General features: G+C 40.6%; 1 protein-coding gene across 1 annotated transcript in view; it reads right to left on the bottom strand.

Annotated features, from left to right (window-relative positions):
• The window catches only part of astn1 (astrotactin 1), a 1,772,582-nt gene that overhangs the window by 738,504 nt on the left and 1,011,722 nt on the right, over positions 1 to 22,356 (bottom strand). The window contains exon 10 of the mRNA XM_055641960.1: positions 12,018 to 12,155. Within this exon, the coding sequence (XP_055497935.1) occupies positions 12,018 to 12,155 (138 nt within the window). The remainder of the gene's footprint in view (positions 1 to 12,017; positions 12,156 to 22,356) is intronic.

The following is a 22,356-nucleotide window of genomic DNA, read 5'->3' as shown; positions in this document are numbered from 1 at the left end:
CATCCTACGCCACTGCTCTCACCTATGACATTTCCAGCCTGGGGAAATGGTTCTAACAGTCTACCCTATGCCTCTTTTAATTTTATATGTTCCGAATGGGTCTCCCTTCAGCTCCAGAGAAAGCAATCCAAGTTCGTCAAACATTTCCTCATAACTAGTATCCACTAACCCAGACAGCAATTTGCTAATTCTTCCATATCCTCTCCCAAAGCCTGCACTGAGCGAGTAGGAAAATCAAACCTCTCCTTGGTGTGGTCCAAGCATCATGTTTGCTTTCTGTTCTCTCATCAGTTATGAAAATATTTTAATGTCCATTTTAAAAGCCATTCAGATTTTACTCTATGATAGCACTTGGATGTGATTTGCAAACTAAAATAATGGGGAGGATTGCACTTACACAGTCATTGAAAGAATAACATGTTGTTCTTGTTACTCCAAAGATGAAGGCAATTTATTAGCACAAATCAACATAGGAATGAGCAAGAGTATCTCCCGTTCTCCTGCACATATGTTGATTTCAATAGATTTACATTTTAGTACAAGTATTTGCACCTGTGCTATTATCTGTGCAGTGTGCTGTGAATATGTCATGCGGGATTATGTCTTTATCAAGGTATTAAAATGAATCCATCCCCATTTTCAGGAACAGTACAGATGTCTGTACATATGCTGCTTGCACTTACTGAGTGCTCATGGATTAGGAAGTATGCATCGGAATTAGATTTGATTACTCTATTTGTCCATCACTCCCGAGTTTGATTATCTACATTGACTCCCAGGTAAACAATTCAAGTTGAGTTACACTTTTTTTTCAGATATCTCCAAATAGCCTTGTTGCACCTTGTAGAAACAAGGAACTGCAGATTCTGGTTAACAAAAAAGGACACAACATGCTGGAGTAGCTCAGCAGGTCAGGTAGTATCCCTGGAAAGGAATATCTCACAGAATGTTGCACACTGGGGATTCTTGGATTGTTCAGGCAAACATTTGTAATATGACCTGAAACCACAACTTGATTCTAATAAGAATGCCATCCACTATTTTTAATGACTAATGTCTCTTGGATTATTTATATCCACTACGGGCACAAGGTGAGCCTCACATGGGAGATAAGAGCAAAGCTTTGTGCAATGGGTCACTTGTAAAGCAAACAAATAATCTGGAAAACCGAGCCACACTGCTCATTTGTCGTAAACCATTTTAGACATAAAGCATTATTTGAACTCCCAGGAAATCCCAGAACACATTCCGTCCAATGCATCACGTTAGTTAATTCGTTAAGCTAAGTTCACATTCAGTTCCTTCTGAAAGGATATGCAATGTTACATCTGCTTGGCTAATGGGCACCAAGAAGAACAGTATCATATGCTTTCACTCCATCACATTCATTTCTGAATAAGTTTTTTTTTAATTTTTTTAAATATAAAGACTATAAAGACTTTAGAGATACAGTGTGCAAACAGGTCGTTCAGCCCACTCAGTTACTCTGGCACTTTGCGTCTTTTTTTCCCATCCCTTTGCAAAGATGCTAAATCTCTGAAAGGTTTTTACACATACATAATGTGAACTCCAGGGAACAAAATAAGTATTCTTTAATATCCTTGTTTGAAATGCAAAACTGATGCTCTGATTTATTATGGAAACACAAGAGAGGATGTCTGAACACCATTGAGTCACTCTAGCAGATTGCTTTTTGCTCAAGATTACTGCATCTGCAGTCACTCATTAAAAAAAAAAATATATAGTAAATCAGACCATCAACTGTATACTTAATGTGCTAACATTTCAAACAAGGATATTAACGTTTATTTATTTTGTTCCCCAGAGTACACAGTTTTAAGGTAAAAGGTTTTCAGAGATTAATCTGAATATAACATAACTTGAGCCACGTGGCTCGATTTCCCCAGATTATTTATTTGGTTTACAAGTGACCCATTGCACAAAGCTGTGCTCTTATCTCCCATGTGAGGCACACCTTGTGCCCATAGAGGATATAAATAACCCACTAGACATTAGTCAGTAAAAAAAGTGGCTGGCATTCTTATGTTAATCAAGGAACTGCAGATGCCGGTTTATACAAAATATACACAAAATGCTGAAGTAACTCAACAGTTTGGGCAGCACCTCCGGAGTACATGGAAAGGTGACATTTTGAGTCCCAACCTGAAATGTCACCTATCCTTGTTCTCCACAGATGCTGCCTGATCCAGATCCATCAGCAGATTGCGTTTTGGTCATTATTCTCAAAGAATTACAACTTCTGTGCCAAGGGCACATTGAATTGTGTCATTTGCCTCATAGGGGAATTTAAACACATTGCCCTGGAAATTACCATTGTTGGGAACTAGATGATAACTTGGTCTCTGTTGCACTCTGACAGAACACTGGTAGGACACATCATTTTGTTACCCATTATTATTAAGGCCAGGGCTTTCCACGGTAGTATTGGCAACCATCCATTGGTCGGTAAAACTCAAGATAAAGTCCTTCAGCCTTCCATCCTACCCTCAGACTCCCTGATACCCCAGTCCCAGCAATACCCACTATACGCTGGTCACCCCTTGGGGGCGATTGTAGACCATCACTTTGCCACTTTCAACCTCAACTTGACTGAGAGCCCAGGCCCCAGCTCTGATGCCCAACTCTCTTGCCTCTCCTCTATTCTTGGCTCCAATTCTAAATGTATGCAACCCTAGATCTTGACCAGACCCATGACCACGAGCCTTTAAATGTTACATTTTCATTCACAAAATTGTGGAATACTCCACAATCCTTGGCGAATCAGCACTACTGATACAAGCAGCATCGGATAGAAACATAGAAATTAGGTGCAGGAGTAGGCCATTCGGCCCTTTGAGCCTGCACCGCCATTCAATATGATCATGGCTGATCAACCAACTCAGTATCCCGTACCTGCCTTCTCTCCATACCCTCTGATCCCCTTAGCCACAAGGGCCACATCTAACTCCCTCTTAAATATAGCCAATGAACTGGCCTCGACTACCCTCTGTGGCAGAGAGTTCCAGAGATTCACCACTCTCTGTGTGAAAAAAGTTATTCTCATCTCGGTTTTAAAGGATTTCCCCTCTATCCTTAAGCTGTGACCCCTTGTCCTGGACTTCCCTAACATCGGGAACAATCTTCCTGCATCTAGCCTGTCCAACCCCTTAAGAATTTTGTAAGTTTCTATAAGATCCCCTCTCAATCTCCTAAATTCTAGAGGGTATAAACCAAGTCTATCCAGTCTTTCTTCATAAGACAGTCCTGACATCCCAGGAATCAGTCTGGTGAACCTTCTCTCTGCACTCCCTCTATGGCAATAATGTCCTTCCTCAGATTTGGAAACCAAAACTGTACGCAATACTCCAGGTGTGGTCTCACCAAGACCCTTTACAACTGCGGTAGAACCTCCCTGCTCCTATACTCAAATCCTTTTGCTAGATTCACATAGAAACATAGAAATTAGGTGCAGGAGTAGGCCATTCGGCCCTTCGAGCCTGCACCTGCATTCAATATGATCATGGCTGATCATCCAACTCAGTATCCCGTACCTGCCTTCTCTCCATACCCCCTAATCCCCTTAGCCACAAGGGCCACATCTAACTCCCTCTTAAATATAGCCAATGAACTGGCCTCAACTACCCTCTGTGGCAGAGAGTTACAGAGATTCACCACTCTCTGTGTGAAAAAAGTTCTTCTCATCTCGGTTTTAAAGGATTTCCCCCTTATCCTTAAGCTGTGACCCCTTGTCCTGGACTTCCCTAACATTGGGAACAATCTTCCTGCATCTAGCCTGTCCAACCCCTTAAGAATTTTGTAAGTTTCTATAAGATCCCCTCTCAATCTCCTAAATTCTAGAGAGTATAAACCAAGTCTATCCAGTCTTTCTTCATAAGACAATCCTGACATCCCAGGAATCAGTCTGGTGAACCGTCTCTGCACTCCCTCTATGGCAATAATGTCCTTCCTCAGATTTGGAGACCAAAACTGTACGCAATACTCCAGGTGTGGTCTCACCAAGACCCTGTACAACTGCAGTAGAACCTCCCTGCTCCTATACTCAAATCCTTTTGCAAGTTCACAACCTAAACTTGTTTAGCATTTCTAATGGCACACCCATTAAAGTGCACCAAATATTTCGGCAACTCAATCATACCTCAATGACATTGTACTTGATTGTTATAATTTTGATATCTAGTTTTAAATATCATTCTCATTGTTCTTCTCAGAATCTTTAATGCATTGCTGATATCTGTTCCAGGTTGTTGGTGATGTGTCCAGAACTGTAAACAGTTTAAATGGAGCATACAAAGATCTATTTGCAGTTACCTGCCCTGGAGATGTGTACCCACACATAATTAGCTTTGTTAATTACTACTCTCATTGACTAAACATTCTTAGTAAAAGGTCAAACATCTATTGTCACTTTGAAAACAGGTACTCCTTCAATATGAACATGCGTCTATTGTTCCTTCACCCATAACTTTATATTTATCTAAATTAAAATTCATAGGTCAATCCGGTCACTTTTCTTGAGCATTGATAGATAATATTACCATCACTTTGCCACCATCTCTCCAAACAATTCTTTCCATTTGCCATCACAGTTGCTTTTCAATACAAAATCGGTTTTAAATCCATTGAGCAAGCTAAATTTGTTTTATTCAATGAGTTTTCATTTCATGATCCTTAATCTTTCTTTTGTATGTCCCACACAGTACCACATGAAAGAGCTTCTAAAAACTCAGAGAGTGTAGTCTACGTTCAATTATAGACATTTATTAGAAATATATTGTTCGTATATCAAATAATATTCAACAGATATGACCTATTGTTTCTAAATCCACAATGATAACATATGGTAACATATGTTTGCAATTTGACTGTAGTCTCCATATTATTTTGATAAATATGAATTAAAAAACAATAGTTTCAGAATTACTTTGTATTTACATTAAAGCAACAGCATTTTTTTCATTTCATGAAACACTCTTTATTAATGACACAACCAAACATTTACTGACACAACTGGAAATCTTGTGATTATCTTGCTCATTTTATTAGTAAATTACACAAAAGAGCATCTACAAAATTTGACAGCAAGCCACAGACAGGGATGCAAAGACATAAGCTCCTGCAGAGTTGAGTTTAAAGGATAATGTTAAATGAGGAATGAGGAATGAGGAAACAGAAAGTGTTTTCTGGTTTAGTTTAGAGATTCAGGTCCATTGGCACACCGAGTCTGCACAGACCAGCGACCCCCACACATTAACATTACCCTACACAGACTAGGGTCAATTAACACTTATACCAAGGTAATTAACCTACAAACTTGTACGTCTTTGGAGTGTGGCAGGAAACCAAAGATCTCGGAGAAAACCCACGCGGTCATGGGGAGAAGTTTAAACTCCGTACAGACAGCACCCAAAGTCAAGATCTGGCGCTGCAAGTGCTGGAAGGCAGCAACTCTACCACTGTGCCACCATGCCACCCTGGTATTTGAAGGTGTAATAGTTAAATGCATGGGTAAAATTGACAGAGTATGAAAATTAGAGGTGTATGGAAGGTAGCAACCCAGATATCTCTGGAGTTGTTTGGATGCAGGAGATTACAAAAACAGAGGCATGAGACCATGGACAGATTCTAAAGCATGAACTCGATGTGCCGAGGTGCCCATTTCCATGCTGTATCTTTAAGCTAAACTAAACATGAATCTAAACTAAATGTTTTCCTAACTTCCACATCCTCACACCATAGATGAGACACCAGATACCTTGGCACGCACATCTGGCCTCATGCTCTAGCTCAGGACAAATTGTTGAGTCGAGGAATATTCCACAAGTTAAAACTGAGCCAGATATATTCAATTTCTGATCCATAACTTCCCTTCACCTATTGTTGGCACATCATTTAAAATGCCATTCATCTAAACAGCATCACTGATCTTCATTCTTCCATTCCTTTACAAAAGCTTTTGTCAAATTTTCAAATACATTTATAATTTAAAAGAAAATTGGGTATTTTTAATTATTGAATCTTGTTTCAGCTCCTTTCAAATATCTTTGTTATTAGCTCAAGTTGTTCATAAGTTCTAAGAGCTGAATTTGTCCATTTGGCCCATCAAGAATACTCCACCATTAAATCATGGCTGATCCACCTTTCCCTCTCAACCACATTCTCCTGCCTTCTCCCCATGATCGATCGTGTTGCTGGGTTTCAACCCCAAACATTAATGATCCCTATCCATCCACAGATGTTACTTGACCCATTGAGCTCCTCCAGCAGATTGCTTGCTGCTCCACTCTTTTTCAATGGTAAGTTTCCCTGGGTAAGTTACGTGCTTTAATTATTGAATTAATTGTAATTCAATGTCATGAGAACAACACAGTTCTCAACACAATTCCCAGTGTCTCACTTACACAGAAGTCTGAAGAAGAGGAAATTACAAAGAGAATACTTTCATCAGGTATAACTCAGGTAAAATTAAATAAACAAAACAAGTCCCAAAAAGAAAAACATGCATTTGGGAATGCCAAATTTTGGTCGAGGGCAACACAGTGGTGCAGCAGTAGAGATGTTGCCTAACAGTACCAGAGGCCGGGATTCAATCCAGTCTACGTATGCCGTCTGTACGGAGTACATATGTTCTCCCTGTGACCACATGGGTTTTCTCCAGTTGCTCCAGTTTCCTCCACATTCCAAAGACATGTCAGTTTTTGGGTTAATTGGCTTCAATAAAATTGTTCCTGGTGCGTAAGATATGGGTGATTGCTGGTCGACGCAGATTCAATGGGCCAAAAGGCCTTTTTCCATGCTGTGTCTCTAAAGTAAGTGTGGACTTAAACATAAAACACCAGTTGTGAGCAAATGTCACTATTGTACGTCCAAAATAGTTGCAAGCAACTGTTGGCTCTCCCACCAGTTGGAAAAATTAACATTTAGTTGAAATTATTTTTAGTTGAAAAACAGTGTGAACGTGACAGTGATAGAGACCAGCTTCACATGATGGATCTTGCAATCCGTTGAAACTTACCACAGTCATTGGGTATTTCTAAAGCGGATATTGACATATACTTGATTACCAAGTGTGTCAATGGTAATTGGGAGAAGGCAGGATAATTGGGTGAGTGAAAGCTAAATCAGCCATAGTTGAATGGCAGACTTGATGGGCTGAATGACCCAACTATATCCCTATGACTTATGAACATATCCTCAGCACAGCTCGTGAATTTTCAAAGTTTGCAAAGAACAAACTTTGCCATGGTACTGTAAGGTGTCCAGCTAGAACCAAACCAGTTGCTGCTGTCAGGGAAAGGTCAAAAACACTTTTTTAATTCATCAACACGTATCAGATATTTCATTTGAAAAAATAAATTATTGCTATGAGTTTTCACATGAATATTATTTCTGGTCAGAAAATGCATCAGTGGGAGAATGATTGAGAACTTTGCAGATTAGAATATCAGTGACATGAACTTTGGAAGGGATTTCTTGAAGAAAGTTTTTGTTGATTTATAAAGTTTGTACTTTGACTTCAGACTCCAGAAATGATTCAACCGCTTGGAGCCTGTGATGGAAATCATCCTTTGTTCCCGTTTATCTTGAAGAACTGAGAGAAGGACTTATTGAAAATGAGAATTCAGTTTGTGAGCTGGTGAATCCTGAAGGTTGATGGTCTAATTTAAATTGGTTTTCCATTTTATGCTTCATGACATTTTAATATCAACTTTTTGTAGCATCACAAGCTTTGAAGCTTTCATAGACCTTCAGTCTCATTTATTGTACATCTCCCCGGGAAAGGAAATGATTAATCAGGTGTCAGAACAAGGCAACGTATTTTTTATATACACATTTTTCTTTTACTAATATCACATTGAACAGCTACTGGAGATAAAGCATACAACTTCCAGTTACAACTAATTGTTGTGAAGTTGTAGCGTGATTTAGGCTCAAAACTGCAGGAAAGTTAAACAACCATGCAATGGATTAGATTTAAAATCTGTTCATTATTTTCAATCTGAATTTTATATATTTGACACCAAAATTATTCAGATTGGGGCCATTTAAATTGTTCAAATTATCTAAACATGCTCATGTGCAATTATGTTCAGCTGGGCACATAGAAATTCCTCAAGAAAACCCCTTTCCCAAGAGTCACAGTATAAATGACCAGTCAGAAGCAGAGGTCAGCATAAGGTTTTCAACCCTCCAGATTTCTTGCACACTGGAACTGTCAGATCATAATAACAGGTGATGTTGGTAGTTTCTGTGTGGATGTGAAATAGAAACGCTCTCCATAAATCCTGACTTACTGCCTGAATATTTCAGGCATTGTCTGGTGTTGTTTCAGATGTTTAGCATATCCATCCTTTGTGAGGAAGGAACAGTGGATGCTGGTTCATAATGCTGGAGTAACTCAATGGGTCAGGCAGCATCTCGGGGAGGGGGGAATGGAATAGAGGACATTTAGTGTCCGAACCTTTTCATCCTTTTGTTTTGAAATCGTTCAAGTGACTGCGATAAATTCTCCTAAATATAATACATAATCTGAGGGTTTAGATAGATGGTAGTAATGCATCATAGATACTCATAGCACAGTAGGAGACTATTTAGGCCATGAAATATGAGCCACTTGTGCGAGCCAGGCACCATTTGTCTGTGACAAACCATTGCTTGTTTTGCATTATTTACTCAAACGTCTCCATGTACCAATTAACAAAGTGTAGAATTACAAACCTCCAAAAGATTTGTCATAAAGAAAGGTGGGACATGACAGTATGCCAAGGGGCAACAGCTAAGTATTGATCGATATTAACATCACTGAACCAGCCAGGGTATTATTCAAGTTATCATTGAATTGCATGGAAGCAGGTTTTACAGGAGCCGTGCAGTTCTTCTATATGAATGATTTGTTGATGGACCGGACCATGCATTTCACATGTAAAGTGTCACTTTGTAATAGTACCCAAGATGGTTGGAGGGCAAGGAGCTACAAAAAACTTTATGCAGCTTTCTTTTTCAACAAGGTTCAATCTTTCATTAGAAGTGAATGGCTTAGCCTTCAGAAATGAAGCACAGTGCACTCAGCATTTAGGATTCATCATAGTTTGGTGAACAGCCCGAGTAATCACTCACTTCCAGATGTTTCAATTGCAATGAACTCATGATTATAATTTGATGTTACTTTTAACAAGGTTTGAGTACATAGAACATTACAGCACAGGAAGAGGCCCTTTGATCCCAAGGGTCTTGCCATTAACTGTATATTTTCCTCTTATTTTCAACCTCCCTTATAGGGCCAGAGACCAGGGTTCGATCCTGACCACGGGCGCTGTCTGTACAGAGCTTGTATATTCTCCCAGTGATCGCACAAGTTTTCTCCCGGTGCCCCGGTTTCCTCCATCACTCCAGACGAGGAGGTTTGCTCTGAAAATTGCTCCTAGCATGTAGAATGCAAAACTGGGATAACATAGAACTAGCGTACGGGTAATCATTGGTTGGCACAGACTGAGTGATCCGAAGGGCTCGTTTCCACTCCATCTCTAAACTAAACAAAATAATATTTCTCAGAAAAAGTAGGATTCGACAAGTGGTTACAATAAAACAAATGCTTCTATCATCAGAACCAATATCTTTCTCTCAGTTTCTGATTAAATATATTTAGAAAATTGTTTTGATGCACAACCAAATGCACTTCATTACAATCTTGATGCATATGAAGGCATGACAAAGTCAGAGAAGATGTACTCACAAATCTGTTCTTTGTGAATACTTTGACGCAGTTAACAAGATAGGAAGGATTCTTTTGCCTGAAATGCATTTTAATCCTTTAGCTACAGGGCAAATGCATCAAGGCAGGTCATGTCGCCCACATTTAAAATGACTGAATTTCAAATCACAGCGATTGCTGGTTATCCATTTCTGATATGGATACCTGCTGGATAAGTAAGTCACTGTGCAAACCAGATGTGAATGATAAAACAGTCAACCAGTCAGAGCTAGTAAGAGGGAGTAGGGGAAGATGTATGCGACTGTCTTCCTCACTAGACGAGTTCCATCAGTCAGATTCTTAAGGGAGAAAAGACCTTGAAGGCAGTGCCATATAGTATTCAAGCAAGTACGTGAGAGAAAATGAGATCAGCACAGCTTTTGTCGACTTCCGAGGTAGCTAATCCATCAGCATGGATTCAGCCGTGTTAGACTCGGATGCTGAGGAACATGTGGTACAGAGCACCAATCACATTGAGCAATTACCACACAATTAATTCCTAAGGGTTCAGTCTCAATATCCAAAATTAGACATATCTGTGGCTCAAAATGCCAGTTAATTTTTGAAAAATGAAATCCCTTGTAATTCTTAATGTTTCCCGACATCATTTATTAACTATATAGAACGTTTGACTCAATATTTTTTCTTTGCAGGATATTTTTGCATGTTCATGACCTTTAAAGGAAATAGAAATGCAATGTTGCCAAAGGAAGAATAATTTCCAAATTCGGAATGCGTTATGCAATGACAATGACTCTTTGTTTCCTCTCCTAAAATTGTAATGCATAAGTAGTAAATACAGTAATGGCAGAGACATTCAGGCCCAAAATTCACCAGAGATCTTAAGTTTGCAATGCAACTCACCAGTCAGCACAGGCCACAACCACAAAGGACGTATGACCTCCTGGCAACCCACTAGGACCTCTTGGCAACCCACCTACGGCACGAGAATTATCGCTACTCTCCATAGCGGCTTCATTCAAGTCACCGCTAATTTTTCAATATGTTGAAAAATTTGCGGCGACCATAATGAGGCCGCGACTAGTTCTCAGAATGTGAGAACTCCTCACGATCATGAAGGCGACTCCCCGGCAATCACCCGTGAACATGTGGCGAATGCATAGTCTCCTGCAGTCACCTAAAAGGTTGCGTTAGTGGGACAGGCCCATTAGATTGCTCACTACCAAACCAACAAATGTTGCCATAAGCTTAAAAACTTGAAGATAAGAACTGATCTTCCAACTCAACATCATTTTCTAGAACTATTCCTATATCCTTTGGTTATTTTAATGCTGAAAACTCCATTGATTTTCATCTTGAATCAGCATTGACTGAGACTTCAGTCCTCTTAGGTCCAGAATTTCTCTTCTGTTTATTCCTTCATGATTTAGCCCCTATATAATGCTGGGAATCCTAGTTCTAGGCTCCAAAACCAGTGTAAACATCTTCCCTGCATCAACTCCTTCAAGCCCTTTTAAATATTACATGTATCAGAAAGCCACTTCATATTCATATAAATTCTCAAGGTTAGCCTTGTCAATTTCTCCTCAAACTCTGAGGCATTGTCTTAGTCAGATCAACCTGCAATTCCCTCACAAATGCAAACTCTCAGGCAAAGAGAGCAAAATTGTGCAATACTCCAGGTGTGGCCTCACCAATGTATTAAATGACTGAAGAAAACAAATCCTACTTTGGCACCAAATCCTCATACAGTAAAGGCCAAGGTTAAAATTCAGTGTTCAACTTCATACAACATTATTAAAATAAACAAATAAATGACTCATTGGGACATGCAACATCTCTGGAGGGAAGGAATGGGTGATGTTTCGGGTAGCGACCCTTCTTCAGATTAAGTCAGAGGAGAGGGAAACTAGAGATATGGAAGAACATAATCCATTCCTGAACACCACCTATTCCTTCTCTACAGAGATGTTGCATGCCCTGCTGAGTTACTCCAGCATTTTGCTTATCTTCGGTGTAAACCAGCATCTGCAGTTCCTTCCCAAACAAATTGACTCAGTTTGTGGCAACGCTTTTTAAATTTAAAAATTATTTTATCAATGCAAGGGTTCCTATTAGTGACTCTTGCTTGGACTCTCCTCAAACCTTCCGTTTCAAGTTCATGCTGCACCAAAAGGCCAGGTTTGCATAAGCTGCGATAAATCTGATTTAATCAAAGATGGATTGAGACCAACCTGGGAAACTGGAGATAAATATCAACCAGACTCTCTCTCTCAAACTCCCTTACCTGACCTCAACAGCATCCTCCATCACAGTCATGTCTGTTTTGCATTTAGCTGATGGGTTGATTGCTAGCTCAGCTGGGGGAATGACAAAGCTTTTACTCAGTGGCAGCCACATTCCTTCTCCCAGCGTGTAGGTAAACCTGAAAAACACAAAAAGCATATGTTCCAAGTATTCTGTGCACAAGAGGCTCAAGACCAAAAGATCACAGAAGTTAACACACTGCAGTTAATACCTAATTTTCTAAGTTAAATGTTGATAATGAATCATTAGACCAATTAATCACACAGACCATATCAGAACAGGGTCCGCACAGTGGTACAGTTGCTGTTGACAGCGCCAGAGACTCACGTTTGATTCTGACCATAGGTGCTGCCTGTATGGAGTTTGTACATTCTCTCTGTGATCGTGTGCTCCAGTTTCCACTCACATACCAAATACGTGCAGGTTTGTAGATTAATTGGCTTCTGTAAATTGTCTCTAATGTGTGGGATAGAACTAGTGCATGGGCGATAATTGGTTGGCATGGACACAGTGGACCGAATGGCCCGTTTCCATGCTGTATCTCTAAAAGGCTTTGCCCCATTGTCTCCATCTATACTTCACGCTGTTTTAAGCAGCCAACATAATCAAAGACTTGTCCCAACCTGATCATTCATCTCCCCACTCCCATCTGGCAGAAGGTACACTAGCTTGAAAGCACACACCCAATTCATTTTCCCCATCCATTAGCAGGCTTCTGAATGATCCTCCACAAGCTAAGGCAATATTCCGTTCACCTTCACCCCATTGAGCGCATTGGGTTTTGTCTACGGAACTAATGCACTGCAATGCTGAGAATTATATTCTGCAACTTGTATTTCCCCCTTTACTCTATCTATTGTACTTAAGTATGACTTTATTATATTTATTTATAGTATATTTGATGTATTTGAATAGCATGTAAAACAAACCTTTTCATTGTAGCTCAGTACATGTGACAATAATGAACCTAAACCTAATTATTACTGTGCAATCCTATTCATGAAGTACAATCATAGGGCAGCACAGTGGTAGAGTTGCTGCCTTACAGCGCCAAAGACCCCGGTTCGATCCAGACCACGGACGCTATACATTCTCCCTGTGGCCGCATGGATTTTCTACAGGTGCTCCAGTTTCCTCCACATTCCAAGCAAGTGCAGGTTTGTCGGTTAATAGGCTTCTGTAAATTGTCCCTAGATTGTAGGATAGAACCAGTGCATGGGGCGATTGTTGGTCGGCATGGACTCAGTGGGCCGACTGGCCCGTTTCCCAACTTTATCTCTAAACTAAACTAAACTCATATCAGATCAGTTCAAAGCAACAGTTCAAACCTCTCGGCCACTAATCTGGTGACTAGAAATTCTGAGCTGAGGAATTTGAATTCAAATCACAAAATAAATCTGGACATCATTTTTCTTTAAGAGGTTGTCTCAGTAGAAATGAAACTAGTGGAGTGTCATCACAAACTCATCTGGTTTTTTTTCTAATGTCCATGAGGAAGGAAATGTGTTGTCCGTACCTGGCCTGTGCTTGCTTAGTAAAGACCTCTTGAGTTCAATGCCAAATAAGATTGGACAACAAATGTTACATAGTGGCATCAATGGCAATATTTTTCCTTGAAATCTGCTTTTAAATGAAAGGGATTCAATTTTATTTTCTTCCCCACTGCAGGCCGTCTGTTATCTTATGCCTTCTGGTGCTATAATCATGATTTGTGCACCTGACACAAACTAATGTCACCACCAGACTTTTGTATGAACAAGATGATATCTATATTGTTTCTACTGATGGAAGGACTTGTGTAGCTTCTTCAATTTGGAAAGTTATTGTAAAGAGAATAACCAATGTGTCATTGAGTTGGGGCATTGAATACAAGAGTCAAAAAGTCATGTTGCAACATTATACACTTTGGTTAGGCCCCATTTGAAGTAGTGCGTGCAGTTACGGTCATCCCATTACAGGAAAGATGTGTAGAAATGAACCGCAGGTACTAGTATGATAGGAGTAGTAGGCCATTCGGCCCTTCAAGCCAGCACCGCCATTCAATGTGATCATGGCTGATCATCACCAATCAGTACCCCGTTCCTGCCTTCTCCCCATATCCCTCGACTCCGCTATTTTTAAGAGCCCCATCGAGCTCTCTTGAAAGCATCCAGAGAACCCGCCTCCACCGCCCTCTGAGGCAGAGAATTCCACAGACTCACCACTCTGTGAGAAAAAGTGTTTCCTCATCTCCGTTCTAAATGGTTTACTTCTTATTCTTAAACTGCGGCCCCCTGGACTCCCCCAACATCGGGAACACGTTTCCTGCCTCTAGCGTGTCCAAACCCTTAACAATCTTATACGTCTCAATGAGATACCCTCTCATCCTTCTAAACTTCTAAACCCCAGCTGCTCCATTCTCTCAGCATATGACAGTCCCGCCATCCTGGGAATTAACCTTGTAAACCTATGCTGCACTCCCTCAATAGCAAGAAAGTCCTTCCTCAAATTAGGGGACCAAATCCGCACACAATACTCCAGGTGTGGTCTCACTAGGGATTGTACAACTTCAGAAGGACCCATTTGACCTATATTCGATTCCTCTTGTTATAAAGGTCAACATGCCATTCGCTTTCTACACTGCCTGCTGTAACTGCATGCTTATTTTCATAGACTGATGTACAAGGACCCCCAGATCCGGTTGTACTTCCCCTTTTCCCAACTTGACGCCATTTAGATAGGAATCTGCCTTCCTGTTTTTGCTACCAAAGTGGATAACCTCACATTTATCTGCATTAAACTTCATCTGCTATGCATCTGCCCACTCCCCCAAGTCACCCTGCATTCTCATAGCATCCTCCTCACAGTTCACACTGCCACCCAGCTTTGTGTCATTTGCAAATTTGCTAACGTTACTTTGAATCCCTTCATCCAAATCATTGATGTATATTGTAAATTGCTGCGGTCCCAGCACCGAGCCTTGCGGCACCCCACTAGTCACTGCTTGCCATTCTGAAAGGGACCCGTTAATCCCTACACTTTGTTTCCTGTCTGCCAACCACTTTTCTATCTATGCCAGCACTCTACCCCAATACCATGTGCCCTAATTTTGCCCACTAATCTTCTATGTGGGACCTTATCAAATGCTTTCTGAAAGTTCAGGTACACTACATACACTGGCTTTTCCTTGTCCATTTTCCTAGTTACATTTTCAAAAATTTCCAGAAGATTAGTCAAGCATGATTTCCCCTTTCTTAAAAAGTGGGATAACATTAGCTACCCTCCAATCCACAGGAACTGATCCCGAGTTATAGAACATTGGAAAATTATCACCAATGCATCCACGATTTCTAGAGCCACTTCTATGTTCTATGTTATTCATTAAACAAATACAAAAAATGTTTAGGCAACATCTGTGGAACGAAAATCAGGGTTAATGTTTCAGGTTGGAGACTGTTTTTCAAGACGTAAATATCTTCAATCTGAAAAGTTAACAGTGCTTTGTCCAAAGGCAGTGCCTGGCCTACGGAGTGGTGCTGGCATTTTCTGTTTTATTTCAGACTTGCAGCCTTTACAGTTCTTTCTGATTATCATAGCGTCATACATCACCCATTTGTACCCTCCCCACATTTTCAACGTCCCACAAGAAATCATCATCTAAAGCTCACTGAGAACAAATTAAAGGCAGTTACTTAACATAGAAACATAGAAATTAGGTGCAGGAGTAGGCCATTCGGCCCTTCGAGCCTGCACTGCCATTCAATATGATCATGGCTGATCATCCAACTCAGTATCCCGTACCTGCCTTCTCTCCATACCACCTGATCCCCTTAGCCACAAGGGCCACATCTAACTTCCTCTTAAATATAGCCAATGAACTGGCCTCAACTACCCTCTGTGGCAGAGAGTTCCAGAGATTCACCACTCTCTGTGTGAAAAAAGTTCTTCTCATCTCGGTTTTAAAGGATTTCCCCCTTATCCTTAAGCTGTGACCCCTTGTCCTGGACTTCCCTAACATCGGGAACAATCTTCCTGTATTTAGCCTGTCCAACCCCTTAAGAATTTTGTAAGTTTCTATAAGATCCCCTCTCAATCTCCTAAATTCTAGAGAGTATAAACCAAGTCTATCCAGTCTTTCTTCATAAGACAGTCCTGACATCTCAGGAATCAGTCTGGTCAGAACCGTCTCTGCACTCCCTCTATGGCAATAATGTCCTTCCTCAGATTTGGAGATCAAAACTGTACGCAATACTCCAGGTGTGGTCTCACCAAGACCCTGTACAACTGCAGTAGAACCTCCCTGCTCCTATACTAAAATCCTTTTGCAATGAAAGCTAACATACCATTCGCTTTCTTTACTGCCTGCTGCACCTGCATGCCTACCTTCAATGACTGGTGTACCATGACACCCAGGTCTCGCTGCATCTCCCCCTTTCCCAATCGGCCACCATTTAGATAATAGTCTGCTTTCCCGTTTTTGCCACCAAAATGGATAACCTCACATTTATCTACATTATACTGCATCTGCCAAACATGTGCCCACTCACCCAGCCTATCCAAGTCACCTTGCAGTCTCCTAGCATCCTCCCCACAGCTAACACTGCCCCCCAGCTTAGTGTCATCCGCAAACTTGGAGATATTGCCTTCAATTCCCTCATCCAGATCATTAATATATATTGTAAATAGCTGGGGTCCCAGCACTGAGCCTTGCGGTACCCCACTAGTCACTGCCTGCCATTGTGAAAAGGACCCGTTTACTCCTACTCTTTGCTTCCTGTTTGCCAGCCAGTTCTCTATCCACATCAATACTGAACCCCATGCCTTGTGCTTTAAGTTTGTAGTTTGTTAATATTCCAACCAGCACCTCTTCGGAACATGGGAGGAAACGGGAATACATGAAGGAAACCCATGCATGCACAGGGAGAATGTTTGTTGCCAAATCATTTGTAGAATGAGAAGGAAGTCTTAATTGAAGGGATGGTTTTACAGTGCTGGATAAATGGAGCAGAGGCATTTTGGAATATACAGAAGAGTACAGCACAGAGGCAAGCCCTTCGGCCCACAATGTTTGTGCTAAACATGATGTGAAGACTAACCTTCATCTCCCTGCATATAATCCATATTTCTATATTCCATATCCATGTGCCCATCCAAAAGTTCCTCAACATCAAATCTACCTCCAGCATGTTCAGGGCATTCAACACCATCTGTGTAAAAAAAGATAAATTGCCCCACATATCTCCTTAAAACTTTGCCCCTCTTACCTTAACGCTGCGCTCTCCAGTATTTGATATTTCCATCCTAGGAAATAGGTTTTAAGTGTCTACCCGATTAATAACTTTCATCTATTACATGGTTCCATCAGGTCACCCTGCAATCTCCAGTGTTTCAGAGAAACGATCCAAGCCTGTCCAAAATCTTCCTGTAGCTAATAACCATAACCCAGGTATCACTCATGTAAACCTCCTCTGCACCAATTCCATAACCTTCACATCCTTCCTGTAATGAGGTGACCAGAACTGCAAACAATACTTCAATTGCATCTTAACCAAAGTCCTACAAAGCTGTAATACAATTTGAGACGACTACCAGAATGCAAGTTAGCTCCTTTCTTATCAATCATTCAATAAGTAAAGAACCTCAGTTCGCTGGTCAATCCAGACGTCTAAGGAAGGTGATGGCTGAAGTCCCGCAGCAGCCTGGGGCTGGCCTCGATTGGGCCCCGCTCATAAGAACTTAGGACTGGACTTTGAAAATGGTGCCAAAACATGCCGCTTCTTGCATGTGGAATCAGTAGACTATTTCTGCATACTTGATAATCAGAGATGCGATTTCACTATGCGTTTGGAATTTGCACGTGACAATAAAAGCACCATTGAACGATTTTGAAATGGTATTAAGCAAAACAAATAGGATTATTATTTGAATGATCCTATCAAATTGTGTATACATAATGTAATGTATTTTATGATTTGATATTGTTACTACCATAGCATTCTGTATATTTTTGGTTGCCTCAACACAAGAGGATGGGTTGAGAAATGAAAGAGGGTTAACAAATGGGTAAACGTCTCAATGATACTGGCAAAATCACACTCATGTATTGCTTACTGCGGAGGCGTTCCTGAGGTGCCGTGATGCCTGCCAGGAAGTCTCGTGGGTCGGCGGGGCCGGGGACCCACCCAAAGGCTCGTCAGTCGGCCTGACCGAGAGGGAATGTGGGCCATGGGAGGGTGTACCGCACTAATGCCTCCAGCACGATTAAGGTCGGCTGTAGGAGGTGCCCCAGGACACAAAGATGGCCACACAGGCCAACCAGACTTTGGACTTTGAATAATGGCATCAAAAATGGCAGCATCTGCATGTGTAATATATGTACACAAAAATTCACCATGCAGTCGCATCTGTGAAAATATAGCACTATTGACTATTAGAAACATAGAAAATAGGTGCAGGAGTAGGCTATTCGGCCCTTTGAGCCTGCACCGCCATTCAATTTGATCATGGCTGATCATCCAACTCGGTATCCCGTACCTGCCTTCTCTCCATACCCCCTGATCCCTCTAGCCACAAGGGCCACATCTAACACCCTCTTATAGCCAATTAACTGGCCTCAACGACCTTCTGTGGCAGAGTTCCAGAGATTCACCACTCTCTGCGTGAAAAATGTTTTTCTCATCTCGGTTCTAAAGGATTTCCCCTCTATCCTTAAGCTGTGACCCCTTGTCCTGGACTTTCCCAACATCGGGAACAATCTTCCTGTATCTAGCCTGTCCAATCCCTTAAGAATTTTGTAAGTTTCTATAAGATTCCCCCTCAATCTCCTAAATTCTAGCGATTGAAAAGAAACTTAAAGATAAGCCACAGACAGAGCCACTCAATCCAGAACAATAGTTTAGGATAGACCCAGCCAGTAAGATGCAAGGCTACACATACAGGAATAAGGAAAACTTTGAACAAATACAAAGTAATGGACATTTATAGTATGGAACTACTCAGTTGATCAGCTAGCATCAGCGGAAAGCTTCAGGTTTGGGACACTTCATCAGACGTTCTCATGAAGATTCCCAGTCAGAGTTAACAGTTTGTCTTTCCACAGATGCTGCCTCACCTGTTGAGTTTTTCCAGCATTTTCTGTTTTTATTTCAGATTTTCAATATCTAGATTTTCCTCCCCCATCCCAAAGAAGTGCAGGTTTGTATGTTAATTGACCTCCAAGTTATTGTCTAGTTTATATACATGCTGTATCTTTCCATTCAATTTAAGCTTTGCATTTGAAGGTCATTCATGATGGGACGCATGGTATTGTTTTGTGATCTCTCATTAATCAGACGAGACAATCTGATGAAATGATTGATGGTTCTTATTCTTAAAATAAGTGGATATTACAAACATCTTGTTTTGATTAAGAATCTTTCCCAACCTGCCTCATGGCAATAAATTAAAGTCTTTATCGTTTCGGATGCAGATTGGATGGAAGTACCTGCAAACAAATTACGACCGAGAGAAATATAACATGCACAAGTGAAACTACTTAGTTATATTTTATGAGACAATGATAGTGTTGTAATTATTGAACTTAGTTGTTTTCTGCAAGTAAACCAAGCTTCAGGGCACTTCAAGCATAGCATTTACAAGGATAGTAAAAGAGTGACTCGCAGCAAAGAAAAAACTATTATTGTTCTTTTTCATGGATGAGAAGAAATATAGAAGATAAAATGTGTTTAATGTGTCTGAAGTTTCATAGAGAATAAATAGAATTTAAACAACTGAACAGACGGGAGCTTATTTCAGTAATAAAAATGGCAGATGTCTTCAAGATTATGAAAACATTACTGAAGTGAATATTGCAGCAATGCTTCTGCATGCATGGAAGCATCAACATAGCAGGTCAGCAAATATAAAACAATGAAAAATAATCAACTGGAAAAATACTCTTACCCTAACAATATTTGAATGTGTAAGATGCAAATTACAGGGTGGATTCATTATGTGAATAGAAGATACAGTTAAATGGAAGCTACATACAAGTGCAAACATTATACATTATTCCGAGCTGGAAAAGGATGAACTTAAATAGAAAAAGGCTATTGAACCATTGTGCATACTCTGCTAGTCAATGAGATCAGACTGAGCAAGTTCAGCAGTTTCAGTTTATTATCGTCACGTATCTAGGTACAATGAAAAGCTTTGTCTTGCATGCTGTCCAAACAGATCAGAAATACCATACATAAATACAATCAAATGAAACTCAAGTACAATAGATAGAGCAACGGGGAAGATACAGAGTGCAGAATAGAGTTCTTGTTATTATAGCGAATCAATTGCATAACAAAGTCTAATGTTCTTACTTGGGTAGAGGTGAATTGGACAGTACGCTAGCTTTTTGAAGGACCATTCGGAAGCCTGATGGTAGAGAGGAAGATCCCATTCCTGAGTCTGGTGGTGTGCACCTCCAGACTTCTGTGCCTTCTGTCAGCTGGGAGCAGGAAGGTGGAATGACTGGGGTGGGACAAGACTTTGATTATGTTGGCCGCTCTTCCGAGGCAGCCTGAAGAGTAGATGGAGGCTGCCTCTGGTCTGTGTGATGGCTACTCCTACAACTCTGCAATTTCTCAGTCATCAGCAGAGCTATTTCCAAACCCAAGTTGTGTGGCATCCCAATAGTATGCTTTCTATGGCACATCTGTAAAGTTTGTAGGAGTCACTGGAGTCATGCCAAATTTCCCCAGTCTTCTCACGAATTGAGGCATGAGTGTGGCTTCTTGGCATTCACATCAATGTGGTTGATCCATGACAGATCAGTAATATTAACGGCAAGGACCTTGAAGCTCTCAACCATTTTGACTTCTGCACCATCCATGTATACCATTCTTCCTGATGTCGATAACTAGCTCCTTTGTCTTGCTGACATTGAGGAAGAGGTTGTTGCCCTGATGCTGTGTCATTCAGTTCTCTATCTATCTATATATTAGCCATAGAATCATACAGCAGTGTATCAGTTCCCTCAGACCATTAAGTCAACACCAAATGTCAAGTATAGCCCCCTTCCTTGTAGGAATCTCAACTTACTCTATATTTTAAACTCAGACCTTTAAACTCTGGAGAGAATAAGTCCACGAGACAGAGGAACAGGAGCAGGCTATTCAGCTCTTTGACCCTCCTTCACACTTCAGCAAAACCATGGCTAATCCAACTACCTGAGCTCTTTCCATAAATTTAAATCCCTTGCTGATTAAAAGTCTACCTCAGCTTTGGATATATTCAAGAATGTAGCTTCTTTGGCTTTCCACAGCCTTAATCATTCGTCATAACAAATTATTGCTCTTCTCAACCTTACATGGGCACCCCCTTACTCTGAGACTAAGCCCTCTAGTGCAAGACTGAGACTTAACATCATGAGATATTAAATAATATGTGCATTTAATATGTACATATTTAACATAATGAGCTTACATATTATTGCCTCTCACTCTTCTAAACACCAATTCACCGAGAGCTACTTGCCAGCCTTATCTTATATGAAGACTGCCTATACAAGTGACCACCTCAATGATAACAACAAAAAGTCTGGAACACTTAGCAGATCAGGCAAAACCTTTGGAATGATAAAAGGATAACATTTCTGAATGCAAAGGATTTCAGACCTGAAACACAACATCTGTTTCTCCCTCCACAGAGATGCTGAGGGTTTGCAACTGTAATCATTTCAGATTTTCAGCATTTATTTTTGGATTTTCATAATTCTGGTGAATATTCACTCAATTGTAGAAATAGAATGGCAGATGTTGATTTACAAAAAAAAGACAAATACTGGAGTAACTCGGGGCGGGTCAGGCAGAATCTCTGGAGCAAATGGATAGGTGAAGTTTCAGGTCAGGATGATGCTGCCTGACCTGTTGAGTTACTCTAGCACCGTCTTTTCGTCTCCAAATTGTCTTGTCTTTTATTAAAATAAAAGGACAAAAGTTGTGCAGATTAGTCTCACTTGTGCCTTGCAGAGTTTTAGTAAAATGTCCACACTTTTACACTCTTGAAATGGAGGCCATCATTGCATTAATTTTCCTGATTATTGCTGCACTTGTTTGGTTGTTCTCTGTGCACCACCTGCAAAGAGTTGTTGAAACAAGCACGTTTCATCATTCTTCCTTCCAAAGTGAATCACGTCATATTTTCCCAAGTTATTCTCCATTTGCCGACTTTTATTCACAAACTCGACCTGTCAATCTCGCTTTGTAAACTCTAGCTGTTCATCTCTCCAATGTAATCGACCAGCCCATCGCCTGCTACTAACTAACTGGCCATAAGCTAGTTCCTTCATTCAGTTTATTATCCCTTGA

The sequence above is a fragment of the Leucoraja erinacea genome, chromosome 10, assembly GCF_028641065.1.
Source record: "Leucoraja erinacea ecotype New England chromosome 10, Leri_hhj_1, whole genome shotgun sequence".
Taxonomy (NCBI): Eukaryota; Metazoa; Chordata; class Chondrichthyes; order Rajiformes; family Rajidae; genus Leucoraja; species Leucoraja erinaceus.
This window is presented reverse-complemented; position numbering and strand designations above follow the sequence as displayed.